The 17,317-nt window shown below is 44.4% G+C and overlaps 1 protein-coding gene across 1 annotated transcript; it reads left to right on the forward strand.

Annotated features, from left to right (window-relative positions):
• Window positions 1–238: 238 nt before the first annotated feature.
• Window positions 239–16,750, forward strand: PTPN18 (protein tyrosine phosphatase non-receptor type 18). The gene is given in 17 exon segments (XM_072722111.1): window positions 239–619; window positions 760–883; window positions 1,694–1,987; window positions 2,254–2,330; window positions 2,409–2,504; window positions 2,607–2,645; window positions 12,792–12,806; window positions 12,808–12,861; window positions 13,440–13,502; window positions 13,700–13,842; window positions 14,238–14,304; window positions 14,388–14,465; window positions 14,550–14,637; window positions 14,946–15,033; window positions 15,701–15,918; window positions 16,281–16,355; window positions 16,555–16,750. Coding segments are annotated over 17 exon segments (1,968 nt in total). The 3' UTR covers window positions 16,623–16,750.
• The last annotated feature ends 567 nt before the right edge of the window (window positions 16,751–17,317 follow it).

The raw sequence follows: 17,317 nt of genomic DNA on the forward strand, positions 1-17,317 counted from the left end.
AAAGGAACCTCAGGAAATACAGGAAAATCGCGCGTCCAGCCGGCCTTTCTCCCAAGCAGCAGAGCCTGGGTGTCAGCTTCGCCCGCGGCGACCTCCCGCGCCCCCCCTCGGGCCCGCCGCTGCCCTCAGCGCGAGGGGCGCCCCCACCCCAGGGGCCTCGGGGCGGGCGGCCGCGGCCACTCTGGCCGGAAGCCCTGCCGACCGCTCAAGGACGCTGGACCCGGGAGGCCAGGCGAGAATGCACGGCCACCTGCCCAGCGCGGGCCCCGTCGGGGGCGGTGGGCCCCGGGAGCGGATCCTGCCTGGGATGGTCTGGGGAGGATCCAGGGGATCGTCCGGACTCAACCCACATGCCCGGCGCCCCGAAAGAGGGAAGCACTTGCGCTGGACCCAGTTCTCCCGGCCGGAGGGAGGGTGTGGACGGCGGCCGCCAGGCCCCGAGCCTCAGGGCGGTGCCAGGCCGAGCCGACCCGCGCGCCCTGGCGGCTTTGCGCGCTTCCACCGGGTCCCGAGGTCGGAGGCGGGGCCTGCGGTCCGGGCCCCCCGCGCTCCAGCAGCCCGCGACCCCGCCGGGCGCTCCCGCTGGCCTGGACCTCGCCGGCCCGCGGAGCCAGGAGCCGCCCGGTGGACTCTCTCTCTCTCTGTCTCTCTGTCTCTCCCTCTCTCCATCCAGGGGTTTCTCCTCGTCTCAACGTCCATTTTCCCCTCCCCAACCTGGCGGTGCCGCACACGCCCTTGGGCCCCTGTGCCCTCTTGCAGCTCCCGGAGAAGTCCGGCTGCTGGGCGGGGCTGGAGACGCTGGCGCGGCGCAGCAAGGCAGGCCCGCCCTTGAGTGGACGCCAGTCCCCGGGCCTCCGCAGGCGCCCCGGTGATCACTTCTGCGGTCATGGGGAAGAAGGGGTCAGGGGAAAAGAACCAAGAAGCCCTGCCACGGGGTGGGGGGGAGGGACGAGGGATGGTAGTGTGGATGCCGGGCTAGGGTGCTTCACCTGGGTCCTCGGACATCAGTGTCTCCTTGGGTAAAACGCGATAAAGACTAAACTGGTGTGAGGAACTGGTGTGGGTAAAACAACAACAACAACAACAACAAAAAACGCCTAGTACTTCTTGAGCGCTCACTTTGTAGGAGCCTATGTCACTAGTTATAAATATTCTAAACATCACTATGCCACGATGATGCAAGCCATGCGTAAGGAATGCTAATGCAGCGTCGTAGACATTGGTGGGTATTTTCTATTATCGTCTGATTTTTAATAGCTGCTGCTGATGGAAATACACTTCACGAATTATAATAATCGAACAGTAACAAAGTATCTGTAATATTTTGTTACAAAAATAACGTTATACATTATAATTTATATGCATTGTATATTGTCATATAGATCATATACCAATCATGTTTGTTCTATTAAATACGTATTATGTTACAATTGTTTACAATACAATGTAACACAGATTGAATGTTTAAGGGGTAGATGCTGGGAGGTTTGAATGCAATCCTCACTGTTGCACTTCCTGGAGGGGGAACTTTCTGCAAGTTACTCAACCATGTAGGTTTTCTTAACCTACCGTGGGCACATCAATCATATCATAGTCGTTACTCCCCCCCCCCCCCCCCCCCCCGCCTTAGGGTGACTTTTGTAATGATCCAATGTCCTTAGCACAGAGCCTGGCATAGGGAAGGTGCTCTGAGTTGCTGTTACTATTGTATCACTACTATTACCCAGGCACCATGCTATCTTGAGAGTCTGCACTCACTTCTCACAGGCCAGGTACCTTGTATCCCTACAAGTGCTTCTGAGCCCAAGAACCCTGACCTGGCCCCCCTCTTCCTCTCTCCTCCTTCCCCTGGGTTCGGCTCATGGTGACTTCCTCCAGGACATCCTTGCCGGCTCAGCAGCGTGGAAGACTGAGGGTGTATGCTCCACTGAGGTTGGCAATCTGCCAGGGAATGTGAGGAAGAACCGCTACAAAGATGTGTTGCTGTGTAAGCTGGGGACTTCCAGAGAGAGTCAGTGTAGCTCTGCACACATCCTCCACCCCATGGCAGTGTAGTCCACCCTAGTATGCTCCCAGCACATTCCCTCTCAGATCCTTGCAATGGCTACATTTCTTCCTAAGCAACTCATGAATGCACCCAGGTGGGATACCTGCAGGGTGTACAATAATCCTGCTGGCTTTCATCCAGGAGGCTGTCAGCACCTTGGTGCCCCTGTCATTCCAAAGCACTTTTCTCACCTCTCCCACTGGCAGATGATCAGACACAAGTGATCCTCTCCCTGCTCCAGGAGGAGGGACATGGCGACTACATCAATGGCAACTTCATTTGGGTCAGGCTGGGAGTCAGGGAGGGATGGATATGGTAGGGGTGACAGCAAGATCTTGGTGGTGAACTTAGCCTTTACCAGGGCACTGATGGAAGCCAGGCCTACATTGCCACACAAGGACTCCTGCCTCACAACATGCTAGACTTCTGGCGCCTGGTCTGGGAGTTTGGGGTCAAGGTCAGCTCAGGGGAGGGTAAAGTGAAGCTAACATTTGGAGTCCTCCCTTGGCCTAACCAATTCCTTAACCCAAATCACTCCTCTTTCCCCTTTCTTGTCTAGGTAATCTTGATGGCATGTCCAGAAATGGAGAATGGGCAGGTAGGTGTTCTTAGCCCTCTAGAATACATTCCTTGTGCAGGAAGGAGGCAAGAGAAATCTTGCTAGCAACTCCCTAATCTCGGGTCCAAAAGGACCAATTCTTTTTTTTTTTTAATTGATTTTTATTGGTGTTCAATTTACCAACATACAGAGAAACACCCAGTGCTCATCCCATCAAGTGTCCGCCTCAGTGCCCGTCACCCATTCCCCTCTACCCCCCGCCCTCCTCCCCTTCCACCACCCCTAGTTCATTTCCCAGAGTTAGGAGTCTTTATGTTCTGTCTCCCTTCCTGATATTTCCCAACATTTCTTTTCCCTTCCTTTATATTCCCTTTCACTATTTTTTATATTCCCCAAATGAATGAGAACATACACTGTTTGTCCTTCTCCAATTGACTTATTTCACTCAGCATAATACCCTCCAGTTCCATCCACGTTGAAGCAAATGGTGGGTATTTGTCGTTTCTAATTGCTGAGTAATATTCCATTGTATACATAAACCACATCTTCTTTATCCATTCATCTTTCGATGGACACCGAGGCTCCTTCCACAGTTTGGCTATTGTGGCCATTGCTGATAGAAACATCGGGGTGCAGGTGTCCCGACGTTTCATTGCATCTGAATCTTTGGGGTAAATCCCCAACAGTGCAATTGCTGGGTCGTAGGGCAGGTCTATTTTTAACTCTTTGAGGAACCTCCACACAGTTTTCCAGAGTGGCTGCACCAGTTCACATTCCCACCAACAGTGTAAGAGGGTTCCCTTTTCTCCGCATCCTCTCCAACATTTGTTGTTTCCTGCCTTGTTAATTTTCCCCATTCTCACTGGTGTGAGGTGGTATCTCATTGTGGTTTTGATTTGTATTTCCCTGATGGCAAGTGATGCAGAGCATTTTCTCATGTGCAAGTTGGCCATGTCTATGTCTTCCTCTGTGAGATTTCTCTTCATGTCTTTTGCCCATTTCAGGATTGGGTTGTTTGTTTCTTTGGTGTTGAGTTTAATAAGTTCTTTATAGATTTTGGAAACTAGCCCTTTATCTGATATGTCATTTGCAAATATCTTCTCCCATTCTGTAGGTTGTCTTTTAGTTTTGTTGACTGTATCCTTTGCTGTGCAAAAGCTTCTTATCTTGATGAAGTCCCAATAGTTCATTTTTGCTTTTGTTTCTTTTGCCTTTGTGGATGTATCTTGCAAGAAGTTACTGTGGCCAAGTTCAAAAAGTGTGTTGCCTGTGTTCTATTCTATGATTTTGATGGACTCTTGTCTCACATTTAGATCTCTCATCCATTTTGAGTTTATCTTTGTGTATGGCGAAAGAGAGTGGTCCAGTTTCATTCTTCTGCATGTGGATGCAAAAGGACCAATTCTTGTAGTGACTCCTCTATTGCTCTCTTTAATTTTTGGTTGATTTTCCCCCCCTTTTATTCATGGTGCTCATCCCTGCAGTGTTCACAACCCCTTTACTGCTGGTCTTCCCACCACAAGTCTGTACCATAGACCATAAGGCTCTATACCAAGCTGTCCCTGGTACAGTTCTGATCTCTGTGTTTGCCTCTCTCTCTCTTTATTCATTTCATTCTAGCCATTTTGGCCTTTGGTGTTGCTCAGATGTGACAGGGATGGCTCTGTCTCAGAGCCTCTGCCTTGGCTGCTCCTTCTGCCTGGAATATTCTTCTCCTTGGCTTGCTCTACTACCACCTTAAGATCTTTCCTCAAATGCTACTTCCTCCGTGAGACTTTCCTGGATTTTACACCATTTAAAGCTTCCAGCATTTCAACTCTCCTTCCCTTGTCCTATTTTCCTTTTTTCTTCACAATTCTTATCACTTCTAGCATATACTATAATCTACACATTGTTTATTCTCTATCTTCTTGATTAGAAGATAAGTCCAGGAGTTCAGAGATCTTTGTTTTGTCTGTTAGCATACATTAGTTACTCAGTAAATGCATATCCACATCAAAGGCACGTGATTTCTACATTCTGGCCTATTCAATAGACAGGGATGGGGGGTGGGGTAAGTACAGCCCAGAAATGAATGGCTGATCATGGAGTCTGTACAATCTGTAGTGATGCCCCTTTTTTATTCCTGATTTTGGTAATTTGTGATTTGTCTGTCCATCTCTCCCATCAGTCTGGCTAAAGATGAGCTGTTGTACTGGATCTATCTTGTTGCCTTTTTTTGGTAAATAAAATGTATTAGAATATAGCCACACTCATATGTTTGTATATTGTATATACCCGCTTTTATGCTAAAATGGTAGAATTCAGTAGTTGCAATTTTGGTGGATTGAATGGCTTGCAAAGTATAAAATGTGTATTATCTGGCCCTTTATAGAAAATGTCAGCCATCTTTGGGTTAGAGATTTGTCAATTGTTGTTGTTGTTGTCATTGTTGTTGTTGTCTTCTTCAAAGAACCAGCTTTGGGTTTGATTCATTTTCTCTATTTTTTTCATTTCCTATTTCATTAATAACTTTTCCTCTTTTTCATTTCCTTCCTAATGGTTATTTAGGTTTAATTTGCTCTTACTTTTCTAGTTTCTTCAATTTAGATCATTGATTTGAGATTTTTCTTTTTTCATATATCAGCATTTAATGTTATTTATTTTTCTTTAAGCACTACTTTAGCTATATCTCACAAACTTGATATATTCATTGTATCTTATATTTCATTTAGTTCAAAATATATTCTAATTTCCCTTGTGATTTCTTCTTTGACTCATGGTATTTGATCATGGTTGTACTTAGTTTCCAAATATTTGAGGACTTTCTCACGTGTATTCCTGTTATTAATTTTTAGTGTAGTCAAAGAACAACTTTATATGATTTCAATCCTTTTAAATAGGGGATCCCTGGGTGGCTCAGCAGTTTGGCACCTGCCTTTAGCCCAGGGCGCGATCCTGGAGTCCCGGGATCAAGTCCCGCATCGGGCTCCCGGCATGGAGCTTGCTTCTCCCTCTGCCTGTGTCTCTGCGCCTCTCTCTCTGTCTATGTCTATCATGAATGAATAAATAAATCTTAAAAAAAAACATTTTAAATATACTGGACTGGTCTTATGGCTATGAATATAGTCTATCTTGGTAAATACTCTGGGTACACTTGAAAAGAATGTGTATTCTGCTTTTGTTGAATGGAGTGTTCTATAAATATCAATTCAGTCAAATGTATTGTGTCTTTTTTGAAAGACACGTTAATATTCTTTTTATCTTTACTATATTTTATAAATCTTTCCTAATTTCTTTTCTCTAAATGTTTTATCAATTGCTAAGAGAGGAGTGATGAGATCTCCAACTGTTCAATAACTGCCAATTAGGACAAATATTATTCAAATCTTATTGTTTGTATGATTTGGGGGGGGGGGCTGCTTGCCCTATTATTTGCTAAAATAATGTTTAAGTCCCTAATTTTAAAATTATCTTTTTGTCTCTTCACTTCTGTCAGTTTCTACTTCAGCTATTTTAAAACTTTGTAATTGAGTGCATACACAGTTAGGATTATGTCTTCCTGATGAATCAATCCCTTTTCCAATATGTAAGGTTCCTTTCTATTTCTGTTAATATTCCTTTTCTGAAGTGTACTTTGATATTACTATAGCCATTTAAATTGTGCTAAAGTGTGCATGATATATTTTTCCATTCTTTTACTTTTTTAAAAGATTTTATTTATTTATTCATGAGAGACACACAGAGAGAAGCAGAGACATAGGCAGAGGGAGAAGCAGACTCCCTGTGGATAGCCCAATGTGGGACACAATCCCAAGACCCCAGGATCACAACCTGAGCTGAAGGCAGGAGCTCAACCACTGAGCCACTTAGGTGTCCCTCTCATTGTAGTTTTGGTTTGAATTTCCTTGATGATGAGTGATGTTGAGTGAGCATCTTTTCTTGTGTCTTTTGGCCATTTGGATGTCTTCTGTCCATTTTTAAATTGGATTATTTGGTTTTTGGCTGTAGGGTTGAATCAGTTCTTTATGTATTTTGTATACTAACCCTTTATCCGATACATATTTGCAAATACTTTTCCCATTAAATAGGTTGGGTTTTTTTTTAGTTTTGTTTCTTTCCTTCATTAAACAGAAGCTTTTTATTTTGCCATGGCAATCAGATAAAAAAAGGAATAGGCATCCAAATTGGTAAGCAAGAAGTAAAACTTTCACTATTTGCAGATGACACAATACTATATATAGAAAACCCTAAAGATTATACCAAAAAAAAAAAATGCTAAAACTGATAAATGAATTCAGTAAGGTCGCAGGATACAAAATCAATAAACAGAATTCCATTGTATTTCTATATACTAATAATGAAGCAGCAGAAAAAGAAATTAAGAAAACAATCCGATTTACAGTTGCACCAAATATAATAAAATACCTCAGAATAAACTTAACCAAGGAAGTGAGAAACCTTTACACTGAAAACTATAAAACACTGAATAAAAGAAAATTGAAGATGACACAAATGGAAAGATATTCCATGCTCATGGATTGGAAGAAGAAATATTGTTAAAATGTCCATACTAGCCAAAGTATGTGATTCAAATCACAATTCCAGATTTTAAGTTATACTACAAAGATGTAGTAATCAAAACACTATGCTACACCATAAAAATAGACACATAAATCGATGGAATAGGACAGAAAGTCCAGAAATAAACCCATGAGTATATAGTCAATTAATCTATTAATCTTCAACAAAAGAGGCAAGAATATGCAATGGGAAAAAGAGTCTTATCAATACATGTGCTGGGAAAACTAGATATCTACATGCAAAAAAGAAAGAAAGTAAAGACACAGAGAAAGAAGAAAGAAGAAAGAAAGAAAGAAAGAGAAAGAAAGAAAGAAAGAAAGAAAGGAAGGAAGGAAGGAAGAAGGAAGGAAGGAAGGAAGGAAGGAAGGAAGGAAGGAAGGAAGGAAGGAGACGACTTTCTTCCACTATACACAAAAATAAACTCATAATGGATTAAATACTTACATGTGAGACCCAAAACCATAAAAATTGTAGAAGAGAGTACAGGCAGTAATTTCTCTGGCATTGGTCATAGCAACATCCTTCTTGATATGTCTCCTGAGGCAAAGGACATAAAAGCAAAAACTATTGGGACTGAATCAAAATAATCTCTTTTTAAAAACACCTTTATCAAGATGAAATTTATCCATTGAAGTGTGCAATTCAATTGTTTTTAGTATATTCCTGAGTTATGTAACCATCACTGCCAATAAATTTTAGAACATTTTCATCACCCCACAAAGAAATCTTGTATCTATGGCCATTACTCCCCATTTCTCCACCGTAGGTAACCCCTACTCTATTTTTCATCCCTATAGGTTTGACTACTCTGGACTTTTCATATAAACTGAATCATAAAAAAAAAAATAAATAAATAAACTGAATCATATGATATGTTGTGTTTGTGACTGGATCCTTTCAGTTAGCATGTTTTTAAAATTCACGCATATTATAGCATGTGTCAGTACTTAACTCCTTTTCATTGCTGAACAGTATTCCATTGAATGTATCTATTACATTTTATTTATTCACTTAAGTTATTCTTAAACTTATTCAGTTTATAGAATGTGACTTGTTTCCACTTTTGGCTATTATGAATAATGCTGCTATGAACGTTTGTGTGCAAGTTTTTGTGTAGAAGTATGTTTTCAATTCTCTTGGGTATATACCTAGAAGTGGAATTGTTACATCATGTGGTAACTCTATTCTTAATATTTTGAGGAACTGTCAAACTGTTTTCCACAGCTATATCATTTTACATTCCAATCAGCAATGTATGAGGATTCAAATTCTTCATATCCTCACCAACACTTGTTATTTGTCTTTTTCCCATTGAATAATCTTGTTATTCTTGTATAAAATCAATTTATTATAAATGTAAGGGTTTATATATGGACTCTCAATTCTATTCCATTGATTGGTATGTCTTCATACCAGTACTATACATTTTTTATTATTGTAACTTTATAGTAAGTTTTGAAATCAAGAAGTGTGAGTCCTCTAAATCTCTTCTTTTTTCTTTTTTTAAAAAATAATTTTATTTATTTATTCATGAGAGACACAGAGAGAGAAGCAGAGACATAGGTAGAGAGAGAAGCAGGCTCCTCTGAGGGAGCACAATATGGGACTCCACGCCAGGACTCCAGGACCATGCTCTGAGCCAAAGGCAGATGCTCAACTGCTGAGCCACCCAACTGCTGAGTGACCCAAATTTTGGGTCCCAAAATTTCTTTTATGGGACCCAAAATTTCTTTTTTTTTTTTCAAGATCGTTTTGACTTTTCTGGGTCACTTGCTATGCAGAAAAGAGTAAGATAGCAGGCTTATGATTTAAAAAGACCTTCCTACTGACCTACTGATCAGCTCCTGCCTAGAAATTGGGTTTCTAGTAAAAGTGGCTCCGTATGCTGGAACTGTTTATATAAACAGTATGGTTTATGTGAACACCTGCTCTCCCTTCTGGGAGCCTGAAGTTTCAATACATGCTAATCAGAGGGTGCCTGCATACCACATGGAGTGCCCTAGTGAAAACCCTAGGGACGGATTGCCTAATGAACTTCCCTGTGGACATACATACATGTTGCCACAAATCATTGCTGGGGGAATTAAGCACACTGCATGCAACTTCACTGGGAGAAGACTCTTGGAAGTAGGAACCTCGTTTCCCTCACTTTGCCCTGTGCATCTTTTCCCTTTGCTGATTTTATTCTGTATCTTTTCATTGTAATAAATCATAACCATGAGCATAACTCTATGCGGAGTCCTGTGAATCCCGCTAGTAATTATCAAACGTGAGGGTGGTCTTAGGTATCTATGACACATTCATTAATGTTAATGTATTAATGTTAAGATCAGCTTGCCAATATCTTCAAAAAGCCTTCTGGGATTTTGATAATGAATGCATTGAATCTATCAATTTGGGAGCTGTTGCCATTTTAACAGTATTGTCTTCCATTCCATGAACATGGATATTTTTCCATTTATTTAAGTCCTCTTTAATTTCTCTTAGCAATGTTTATAGTGTTTAGTTTAGAAATCTTGCACTTTTGTTAAATTTATTTCTAAGTAGTTTATACTTTCTGATACTATTGTAAATGGAGTAATTTTCTTAATTTCATTTTCAGTTTCCTTATTGCAAACAAATAGTTTTCACTATATAGAAATATAGTTGATTTTTCTGTATTGATATTATATCCTGCAACCTTGCTGAACTCATTTATGAGCTTTAATCGTGTGGGTGTGGTTGTGTGGAAAACTTAGGGTTTTCCATATGTAATATGATGTCGTCTGCAAATTGAGATGATTTTGCTGCTTCTTTTCTAATTCAATACTCTTCCTTCCATCTTCCTTCCTTCCTTCCTCCCTCCTGTCTTCCATTTCTTTTCTCCTATCTTCACTGACTAGATCTTTCAGTACAAAGTTGAACAGAAGTGGCAAGTGCAACCTGACTTTAGGGGCAAAACATTCAGTCTTTCACCATAAATCTAAGGATTGGTTGTGGATTTTGTTTTGTTTTGTTTGTAGATGTGTGTATTAGTGTTGCTGTTGTTTTAATCAGGCTAAGGAGTTTCCTTCTTTTCCTAGTTTCTTTTGTACTTGTATCATGAAAGGGTGTTGGATTTTATAAAAAAAAATTTCTGTATCTATTCAAATGATCATGTATTTTTATTTTATTTTCTATTAATATGGTATATGATATTAATTGATTTTTTTATATAGAGAACCAATCTTTCATTCCTGGGAGAAATCCAATTTTGTCATGGTGTATAACCCTTTGCTGGTATTTTGTTGAGGATTTTTGTGACTGTATTAATGAGATTGGTCAGTATCATTCTTTTCTTGTGATGTTTATGTCTGGTTTTGGTATCAGATTAATACTGGCCTCATACAATATATTGGAAAATGGTCCTTCAATTTTTTTTGGAAAAAATTTGTGAATAATTGCTATTAATTCTTCTTGTTTGGCAAAATTCACTAGATTACCTTTTTAAAAAATATTAAAAATGAAGAAATATCCTTTACATTTTGCCACATATTTGCTTTTTCTATACTCTTCATTCTTTTGTGTTCATCCATATTTCATCTAGTATTATGTTCCTTTTGTACAAACAGCTTACCTTAATATTTCTCACAGTACCGATTTGTTTGTGATAAATTCTCTCAGCTTTTGTTTGTCTGAAAGGTTTTTTAACTTCAGCATTTTTAGAATGTCACACCTTTGACCTCTGGCTTGCAGTTTCTGACAAAATTCTGTCATTCTTGTCTTTGTTCCTTAACATGTAATATGTCCTTTTGTGTGTGATGCTTTTAAGTTCTCTCTCTCTGTCTCTCTGCAATTTGATCATGATCTGCCTTGATATGGCTTTCCTTATGTTTATTCTCTCTATGGTTGACTTTCTTGGCTTTGTGGGTTTGTGGTTTCATCAAATTTGGAAAAGTTTCCAATGATTATTTTTTCAAATGTAGTTTCTCATCGCTTCTCATCCTTTTGGCTAAGATCAAGTGTAGTATCAAATGTATTTTCTGTTCTCCTCTCTCTCCTCTCCTTCTTCTGGACTCCAGATATGCATACATTGTGCATACCATTTGGTATATTTCCACAGGTAATTGACTCTTTGTTCATTTTTCCCTAGTAATTTTTTTTTCTTTTTTTCATTTTTTAAGAAAGATTTTATTTATTTATTCATGAAAGACACAAAGAGAGAGGCAGAGACATAGGCAGAGGGAGAAGCTGGCCCCTGGAAGGAGCCCCATGCGGGACTCCATCCCAGGACCCTGAGATCACGATCTGAGCTGAAGGCAGATGCTCAACACTAAGCCATCCACGCATCCCTTTTTTTCATTTTAAATAGTTTCTATTGCCATATCTTTGTGTTTATTGATCTTCTGTGTCTAATCTGCTATTTTACAGTGAATTTTTTATTTCATGTATTTTATTTTCCCCTCTAATGGGGTCTAAAGACCTCCATTTAGGTTTTTTTTTTATATATATATCTTTTGTTTCACTTTCATTATGTTTGTGTTTTCCTTTTCATCTTCAAGTATATTTAAAATATTTTTTTTAATTGCTTAAAGGTCTTTGTCTAATTCTTTCTTCATCCCTATTGGATCTTCTGTTTACATATTTTTCTCCTGGTTATGGATCATGTTTTCTTGTGTCTTTGTATGTCTAGTAATTTTATTGGATGCTGGACATTTCTAATTTTACGCAGGTAACTGTTGGATTTTATAGTCTTCCTTTAAAGAGCATTGGACTTTTTCTGGAAGACAGTTAAGTTACTTTTGGATGTTTGATCACTTTAAGGTTTGTTTTAAAGCTTTTGTAGGGCAGGTCTAGAGCGGCCTTTACTCTAGAACTAATTTCACTCTACTTCTAATATGTATGTGATCCTTCTTGGTTCCCTATTGAATGCCCTTATAGTCAATCAGGTCTCTCCACTCTGGCTGGAGAGAATATAAATTATTTCTGTCCTATTCTGAACATTACAGGAAATGTTCATCTTAGGTCCTTAGTTATTCTTTCATGGGAAGTTATTCTTGCTTGGCTTCATGGAGTTTCATGATGCTCAGATTATTATTTAGCTAATAATACTCAAGGGGACCATATGCAGATCTCTGGACTTTTTAAACTTTTGTTTGCATGCCTCTGTTCTTTCCAGGACTCTGCCCTTCCGATTCTAGATGCTTTGGCCTTCCTGAGCCATGATCTCTGGCTCCTCAATTCAGTGGGATCATTGGACTCTCCATGTCCTGCCTGGTGATTGCCTCTAGGCAGTAACCTGGGGCAGTCATAAGATTTAACCTATGTGTTTCTCTTTGTTCAGTAATAACAATCCTGCAATGCCTGTTTCCCAATGTCTGAAAATAGTGGCACATATGTTCTGTCCAGCTTTTTAGTTGTTTACCATATGAGAGCATTCTGACCTGTCTTCCTCCTACATAGTCAGAAGCTCAAGTCTCCACTGTGTCTGTGTGTTTGATCTGACAGGGCGCTGCCAGCTGGCATGCATTAAAGCTGCAGCTATATGTGCTTCCACCAGCAATGCCTGAGGTGTCCTGTGAGGGTGTAGGTGTATAGATATGGAACTCTATAAAGCAGACTACTGCTCTTCACTCCCTGCCCTTTCTCCCTTGGCTTTTGCAGAAAAAGTGTGAGCATTTTCTGGGCCCGAGAACGGGAACCACTACAGATTGGGCTTTTTTGCATCACCCTGGTGAGCTGGGGCAGAGGTGGGAATGGTGTTTTATGAAGGGAGGTTTCACAGAAGATTCTCAGGGAAGCTTTTGGATTGGGCCTGAAAGGATGAATAGTTTTTCCACAGCCCCCTCACACTGCAGGGCACTCTCTGGTATTAGCATGCAAATAGTCAGAACTCCATATGTACATTGCTTTTGCATTCTGACTATGATCATGGTTATCTCTGTTATATAAATGCCTGGTTAGGTCCTTAAAATCCTTATTTCCTTTACCATTTCAGAACTCCAGAAAATCTCTCACTTCAAGTCATGTATAGTTGGTACATAATAAGTACAATAAAACTCTTGCTGTACAACAAAAGAAATCTTTTTTTTTCCCCCACCATAAATGAGCTTGTTGGAGTTTTAAATCACAATTCTTTCTCCCCTCTATCAAATGTTTCCTTCAGGAAAGCCATGGAAGACGTTTGAGCCAAATGCATTTTTTAAAATATGTTGTTTGACTTTGATTTTTAATCAGAAATGCTTTGTTTGCTGTAAATGTCTTTTGGCACCTTTGTTCTCCTCTCTCTTCCCACCTGCCCCACATCCTCAGACAAGGGAGACACGGCTGAATACAGACATCGTGCTCAGGACCCTCCAGGTCACTTTTCAGAAGGTACTGAAAGGGGAGGCGGAGGCTCCCATAAGGGCAGAGCTGTTTCCTGTTTGTTTTCTCATTTGTAAAATGGGCATTAGCAATAATACCTATCTCCTCCGTTACTACCTGGTGGATTTAAACGGACGATGTCTGACATGTAGTAGATGCTCCATACATGCTTTTTTAAAATCTGCCTCTCTTTTCCCGTGTTTCAGAAATGCCCTTCTGTGTATCAGTTGCAATATATGTCCTGGCCAGACAGAGGAGTCCCTAGCAGTCCTGAACATGTGCTCACCATGGTGGAGGAAGCCCGTCGCCTCCAGGGATCTGGCCCCAGCCCCCTCTGTGTCCACTGCAGGTTAAAGAAATGGGTTTTATGGGGGTCTGGTGAGACAGAGGTGATTAGGAGTGGGGGAGGGAAGTAGGGAGGTCAGTGCAGGGCCTGAAGTCAGTATCACAGTTTGAGGGCCTCTTTTGAAAAACCTGAAGCCACACTAGCTCATGCTGCATCAACTGAAATTTAGCATTTATTGAGCACAGACTGCCTGCTGGAGAGTAAGCACAAAGTTGATGCTCAACAAATATAAGCAATTAAAAAGTTTTTTCTTTTAAATTGTAATCTGGGGATTCTGAGAATCAAAAGGTGCTGCAGGGGATCCTTCATTATGGCCTTCACTCCCAACTTCAAATGCCCCATATAAAAGGGGTTGTGGACAGGTCCTGACCAAGCTTACACTTACTCTTGCTTGTCAGTGTGGGTTGTGGGTGAACAGGTGTCCTGTGCACTGTGGATTATGTGAGACAGTTACTCCTGACCCAGGTACGAATAGGGCATGTGTGTGGTTATGTGCAGTACAGGTCCAATGCCCACCAGGTCCTGCTCATGTGCTCTCTCTGCTCCAGATGATCCCACCTAACTTTAGCCTCTTCAACGTGGTCCTGGAGATGAGAAACCAGAGGCCTGCAGCTGTGCAGACAGAGGTGAGAGGCTCAGTCTCCTCAATCCAAGGTCACATCCCTCCTCCTCTTGTCTTCCCTTTTTGATGATTCCTCTTCCCCTACCAGGAGCAGTACAGGTTCCTATACCACACAGTGGCTCAGATGTTCTCAGCACTCCAAAATACCAACCCTCTTTGCCAGAATTTCAAGGAGATACTGAGGCCCCCTTCCTACTGTCTTCCTGTCCACCATCAACACCCTCAGAGACCAGGACCCAGAGTAGAAGTCTTTGGCCACCATCATTGCATCTAGCCCATGGACTCCTTCTGGGAGCAGGGCTGACAATGATATCCTCCTTGCTGCCTTATCAGACTATTCCTCTTAAGCTCAATCCTCCCACCCACCCCCGCCCCACCCCTGCCCCTGTCCTTGCCCCTCACACAGAGTCCATGGTCACCTTCAGCAGGGGTCTGGCCAGTTTCCTCCAAGCTTCATACCCCTCCCCTCCTGTCTTTCCCCAGCATTGTGCCCCAGTCTACGAGGACGCCCTGTCCTTCCAGACCTCCCTGGCCCTTACCACCACACCACGCCCAGTTGGCGAGGTCCTCAGGTACCCAGCTCCATCTCCTCATTCTTCCCTTCCTAATTTCTCAGCCTCAGAGGCTAACCCTTCCCTTGCCCTTGAAACACCAGCCCTTCCATGTTTAGTCTACCAAATATTCACTGGCTCTTTGAATTGAGTCGGGGAACCAGCCCCAAAAGGACACTTTGATCCCAGAGATCCCACTGCCTCTGCTTCTGAGACGAGCCCCTGGTTAGCCCTTTCTTTGCTTCCCCGGTCATTAATTTCGCAAATATTTCTTGATGCTGCCCACGTGTCAGGCCTCGTGTCAGGTGCTGGGGACACAGGGTCCCTCTCCCTTTGCGGCGGATTTCAGCCCCTCGTCCTTGAGACCAGCGCACCATTTTGAGCCTATCCCTCCCTCCCCTTTAGGTGCCACTTCCTCATTCTTTGACTCAAACGTCTACCCAGAAGTGAGCCCCCCGCAACACCAGTACCCCGCCCCGTTCACCTGCGCGCTGTCCGCCTGCCCCGTCCACCGACCTGGCCGGCGCCGCAGCCGCAGAGCCCGGGCCCGGAGCGCAGAGCCCTGAGCCCAGCCCGCGGGCTCCGCGGGCCCCGCGGCCGCCGCGCGGGCGGAACGGAAGCCGCGCTCCCCGCCCCCTCCTCCGGCCCAGGCGTTCCACTTCCTCCCCGCCCTCCGCGCCCGCGGGAGCATCTCGGAGCCCGCGCCCCCGGGCCTCGCCATGGCCGACACGTACGCGGTGGTGCAGAAGCGCGGGGCGCCGGCGGGCCCCGGGGCGGGGGCGGGGGCGGGGGCGCGGGCCGCGGGCGCGGGCGCGGGCGAGGCGCCGCTGTACAGCCAGGTGAGGCCGCGCGCCCGGAGGCCGCCGGCGCACGCGGAGGACGCGCGGGGGCTGCTGCCCGGCGGCGGTGAGTCGCGGCGGGTCGCGGCGCGAGGCGGGAGGGCCGGCCCCCACCTCCCCTGCCCCCACCTCCCCTGCCCCAGACGCGGCTGGCTGGGGTCCCCTGCCCCGCAGCGCTGCCGGCCGGGCCACGCCTCTGGGGCAGTTGCCGCGCGGCACGCGGACCAGGGCCCCTGCCACGGTCGGAAGTGCCCAGAGCTGGCCCGAGTCCGTGGCGACGCCAGCCGGTCCAGGGCTAGCCCTCCGCGGCGACACCCGCCCCCCCCCCCCCCCAGGCCCCGGCGGCGCGGGACGGTGCCCCCAGTGTGTGCCAGGGCTCCGTGGGGCTGAGTCGATCCGTGGGGGCGGGGGTGGTTGTTCTGCCCACAGCTCCTGCCGACCAGAGCCCTGCCGGGCCGGACGCCTATGAGGATGTGGTGGATGGCCCTCAGACCGGGGGGCTAGGTAAGTCAAGGTCTGGGTTGCTGGGCTTCCGCAGCTTCCACTGAATCCCAGGATTTGGGGGCGTAGGGGTGGTGGCACGGGGCCCACACTCCTCGAGTCCTGTGGTTGTGGCTTCAGCCCCCCCCCCCCCCAAGGGCCTGGAGGCTTGAGGACGACCTTCCTCATGTCTCCACACCCCAGCATGAAACCCTTCTTCCAGGCTTCAACCTGCGCATTGGAAGGCCTAAAGGGCCCCGGGAACCCCCTGCTGACTGGAGCCAGGTGTGAGTGCGCAAGCTGCCTGCCTGTTGCCCCCCATGAGCACCTGCCCTGCTGACGGCCATGCTCTGCTATGTGAAGTGCTGGGAATGGGAATGCTGGTCCTGGATCAAAATAAAAGTTTCTCAGGGTGGAAATATAGGGGCTTTGCCCCAGTGATTATAGCATTCGAAGCCTGAGGCTGGGGGAGGTAGTTGGAAGATAATGGCTGGTAAGGTTGCAGTGAACAGATTCAAGAATAAACATCAGGAATGGGTCCAACCCCAGGGGACTAGGCAGGTTCTCCCAGGTGTGAAGAAGAGGATGGACAGATGGGCTTCTATAAATTGCCCCCATCGTCCATAATGCACTAGTTCATCTCGATAATTGAACCTCTCTCACTTAAGACACTCAGCTGGATACAGAAAGGGGTGGGCCATGAAAAAGACTGATGGATGCTTCCCCACCCTGCTGTCACCATTCAGACAGATCCAAGCCAGGTATAACAACCCAGCAGACTGATTTCAAACAGGTAAAAAGATCCCCAGATGGGTATGCAGACAGATGGGCCCCCAACTGGGACAAGTAGATAGCCATATACCTAAGACAGCCAGATCTTCAGAGGGACAGACCACAGCTGGAAGGATGGACCTCCAGTCAGAGAGAGAAATCAACTAACAGCCTGACAGACCAGCCCCAGCAAGAGAGACCAGAAAAAACACCCC

The sequence above is a fragment of the Vulpes vulpes genome, chromosome 9 (genome assembly GCF_048418805.1).
Source record: "Vulpes vulpes isolate BD-2025 chromosome 9, VulVul3, whole genome shotgun sequence".
Classification (NCBI taxonomy): domain Eukaryota; kingdom Metazoa; phylum Chordata; class Mammalia; order Carnivora; family Canidae; genus Vulpes; species Vulpes vulpes.